At 48.9% G+C, this 3637-nt stretch overlaps 1 protein-coding gene across 1 annotated transcript in view; it reads left to right on the top strand.

Moving 5' to 3' along the window:
* Nucleotides 1–2101, top strand: part of LOC106815311 (protein tweety homolog 2-like) — a gene marked incomplete at its 3' end in the record, with an annotated part of 14641 nt that extends 12540 nt beyond the window's left edge. Inside the window, exon 3 of the mRNA XM_014819757.1 lies at nucleotides 1990–2101. Within this exon, the coding sequence (XP_014675243.1) occupies nucleotides 1990–2101 (112 nt within the window). The remainder of the gene's footprint in view (nucleotides 1–1989) is intronic.
* Nucleotides 2102–3637: the final 1536 nt, after the last annotated feature.

The following is a 3637-nucleotide window of genomic DNA, read 5'->3' as shown; positions in this document are numbered from 1 at the left end:
ATGAGGGATCTGTCTGATGTGATGGTCTCTGGCTGCTCTCGCTGCGTTCTTCCGATCTTGCTGCTCTCTGCTGCTCTGCTCTGCCTGATCGTCTACTCTGCTTCGCACTCTCTCTCGTGAACTCCCATGCCTGCTCTTGGAGCCAGCAGCTTGAGTGTCTCCGTCGTGCCATCTGGTGCGGTGTTTGAGCTCAGAAGCGAACACAAGCTGTTTGCTCGCACCTCTCTCGTAGCTAGGATTCTGTCGATCGTAGCTGCTCGATCTAGCGATCCGTCTATCTCTCTCGTCTCTCTCTATCTCGTCTCTGCTCTCGCGTCTTCGGTCGTCTCTCTCGCTCCGCGTCTTCTCTCTCTCTCTCGTCTCTCCTCTCTTCTCTCCGATCTCATATCGGTCTATTTCTCCTTATCTTCTATCTGCTCTCTCTTCATCTCTCACTCTCTCTTCATCTCTCTCTCTCTCCTTCTCTCCCTCTCTCTGTAAAATAAAGCCTGCATCAGGGATTATGCTACATGCGCGGCTAAGGCGCGGTGGTGTTTAACCTCGATCATGCATCCCGCCAGCTGGTATAACTGAAGCTGGTGGCATTCATATGCGCAGATAATTCCTCCGTCAACAATCAGCATGTGCTGCTTGTTCATCTGCCCCTGGGATTGCTATGTGTGGCCAACACTCGTGACGATATATCGGTCTTGTTCGCTGATATATATATACGGGCGCAGCGTTGGGATCCTGCTAGAGGATGCTTCACGTTTGCTGTGTTGTGCACAGCTTATTACAGCCAGACAAAGCCAATCGTAGATGGGGCTTGGTAAATGTTAGCAAGCTCGCAGGGTATGGTGTGCTCTCTGTGAGTGCATGTGCCCAAAAATATTGATACTCGGTTACCAAAATCAAATAGGAAACCCTTTTTTACGTAAGCAGGTAAATAAGAAAATAAGCGCATTCACACGTTATTCATATTCTATTGTATTCTTTGTTACTCGTCACCATCAATCACCACCACTTCTTCTTCACCTTCTCTCCCCCGCATCCTCATCCTCATCGTAGATCGCTCCCATTCTTTCCTCAGCCTCTCCCCCCCTGCATCCTCATCCTTCGTCATCGTAGATCGCTCCCATTCTTTCCTCAGCCTACTTCCTCTGCATCCTTAGCCTTCGTCATCGTAGATCGCTCCCATTCTTTCCTCAGCCTCCATACGCATCCTCATCTCTCGTTATCGTAGATCGCTCTCATTATTTCCTCAGCCTCCTCCCCCCCCCCGAATTCTCATCCCTCTTCAGCGTGGACCGCTGCCCCCTTTTTCCTCAGCCTTTCTCCACATCCTCATTCGGTAACGCTACCGTTAACGTTACGAAGGCCCCGGCACATATAATTTGCTGTCGGTCACATTTTGTATCGTATTGCTTGTTTATTTTGGCTTTCTGCGCGGCGCAGGAATTCACGCTGAGGTAAACAGCGGCGATGGTGCCGCAGTGTGGTCGAATAAGCCGTGGGCCGCTGGGTGGTGGTGGTGGTGGTGGTAGGGGGGGGGAGCGACACCCTGCGTGGAACATGTAGCCCTGTTTGGCTATCGCCTGCTCGCAATGGAAACTGTATAGCTTCACTCCCACTGTGAGAGATGGCACAGCTGTTGAAGTATATATGTGCGGCGTGTGCACGCGTGAGCGCGTTCGTGCGTGCGTGGGCGCGTGCGTGCGTGCGTTGCATGAGCGCGTTCGTGCGTGTGTGAGCGCTTTCGTGCGTGCATGAGCGCGTTCGTGCGTGCATGAGCGCGTTCGTGCGTGTGTGCGTGCGTGCGTGCGTGCGTGCGTGTGTCTATTTTCAATGTGCGTGCGTATAGTAATATGCTACATTTAGGCCTATTCTGACAAAACGAAGCGATATGGGAGAAGAAGAATCAGTCGTGTACCTGTTTGTTATGTCTGCATGGGAGCATTATTCATGCGCTTAGTCAATACTCAGTGTTTGTTTATTTATTTATGATTTCAGCGGCGTTCTGGGCGTCGGTCTCTATGGCAACGAAAGCACGCACAGAGGTGTGCATGGCTTCGCCGATTCTTTCCAGTCAGCAGAGGAGACATTCCAGTCAACAGAGAATCAAGTACGAATGCGTTTGTTAGGCATATTGTGGCGTTACGTGCGTGGCGTGCGTGCGTGCGTGCGCTGCGTGCCGAGTGTGGCGTGCGTGCGTGCGTGCGTGCGTGCGAGTGTTGCGTGCGTGCCGTGCGGTGCGTGCGTGCGTGCTTGTTTGCATGCGTACGTGTGTGCGCGTGATAAGTGCTGCTCGTTTATATAGTGTGCTTGTATTAAACGTGTGCGCATTCGCAGTGTGCCGGCAAGTCTGTGCGTGCGTGAGTGTGGACATCTTGTATGAGTATTGCCCCTGCTCCTCGTTTTGTTTATATTTATGGCAGCGTAGCGGGATACCGGGCGTTGCCGGGGAAACAGTGGCGCGTTACTCAGTTGGTGAACGGCGCTTGTTTGAAAGGAAAAATACCAAAAAATAATCTAACATATCTTATCCATGCATGCCATTCCATGGCCTCAATGCCTTCCCATCCAGTCCATCCCATCGCATTCCCATGCCATCCCCATGTCATCACATGACATCCCAGTGAATCCATCCATCCCACTCCCATCCCCCATCCCCAATCCAGTGCCATGGCCATCCATCCCATCCCCCATCCATCCACCAGCATCCCATCCCATCCGCATGCCATTCCATCCATCGCGTATCGCTGCCATCCCATCGCATCGCCATCCCGAATCCATCCCATCCGCATCGCCAATCGCCAATCCGCATCCCATCCCATCCCATCCCATCCCATCCCATTCCCATCCCATTCCAAACAGTAAAAAATAATAAAAATACAAAGATAAAAGACATTAAAAATTAAAAATTAAAATTAAAAAATTAAAAAAATAAAATTAATGCATTACTAAAGAAGTAGGTAAGGGGAAAAAAGGAAATAAAAAGGGGTAAAATAACGTTCCCAGGCTGGGGAGAAATAAAATTATATCAAAAAAGATAACTAATATTTTATCTGTAACCTACATAACGGCTTCCGCCCGTTGAAGTATTCCCGTCAGTTTGCGCGTATTAATTATCATGTACCTAGTTTATTTCTGAATTTTTACTGAAACGTTTAAATGATCGTAAAAAAAACAAATTGAAACTAACGGTGGAAGTGGGGCAGAAGTACTATACTAATACAGTCCCAAGAAGTAAAGAAACAGAATATTCCCGAGGTGATAGATTCGAACCAGAATCAATGGTTTTGGAGTCCCGATGGCTTTATCCATTCGGCGCACTGGGCGGCGGTATGGTTAAAGAACATGATTATACACGCAAACATGCAATGCAGCGCCCCCCCCTTTGCCACACGCAGGATAACCACTGCCACAATGCTTAGCACTATTTTTCAAATGGACGGAGCTCCGGGGAAATCCCAGCAAAATGGCAATTCAACGGCCGGAAGTCGCCGCCGAACAAACGATTAGAAATTTTCTATGATTTGCATGTTTTTTGGTGAGCAAATTTAGATGTTTTAAGCTGAATACGGCAAAAATACATGCGAAGACAATGTTCGAGAATTCAGGTATATTGGCAAGCATCCGAAAAATTCATGCTAATATT

The sequence above is a fragment of the Priapulus caudatus genome, unplaced genomic scaffold (genome assembly GCF_000485595.1).
Source record: "Priapulus caudatus unplaced genomic scaffold, Priapulus_caudatus-5.0.1 Scaffold1088, whole genome shotgun sequence".
NCBI lineage: Eukaryota > Metazoa > Priapulida > Priapulimorpha > Priapulimorphida > Priapulidae > Priapulus > Priapulus caudatus.
The sequence above is the reverse complement of the archived record's forward strand: the minus strand, read 5'-3'. Positions and strand labels throughout refer to the sequence as shown.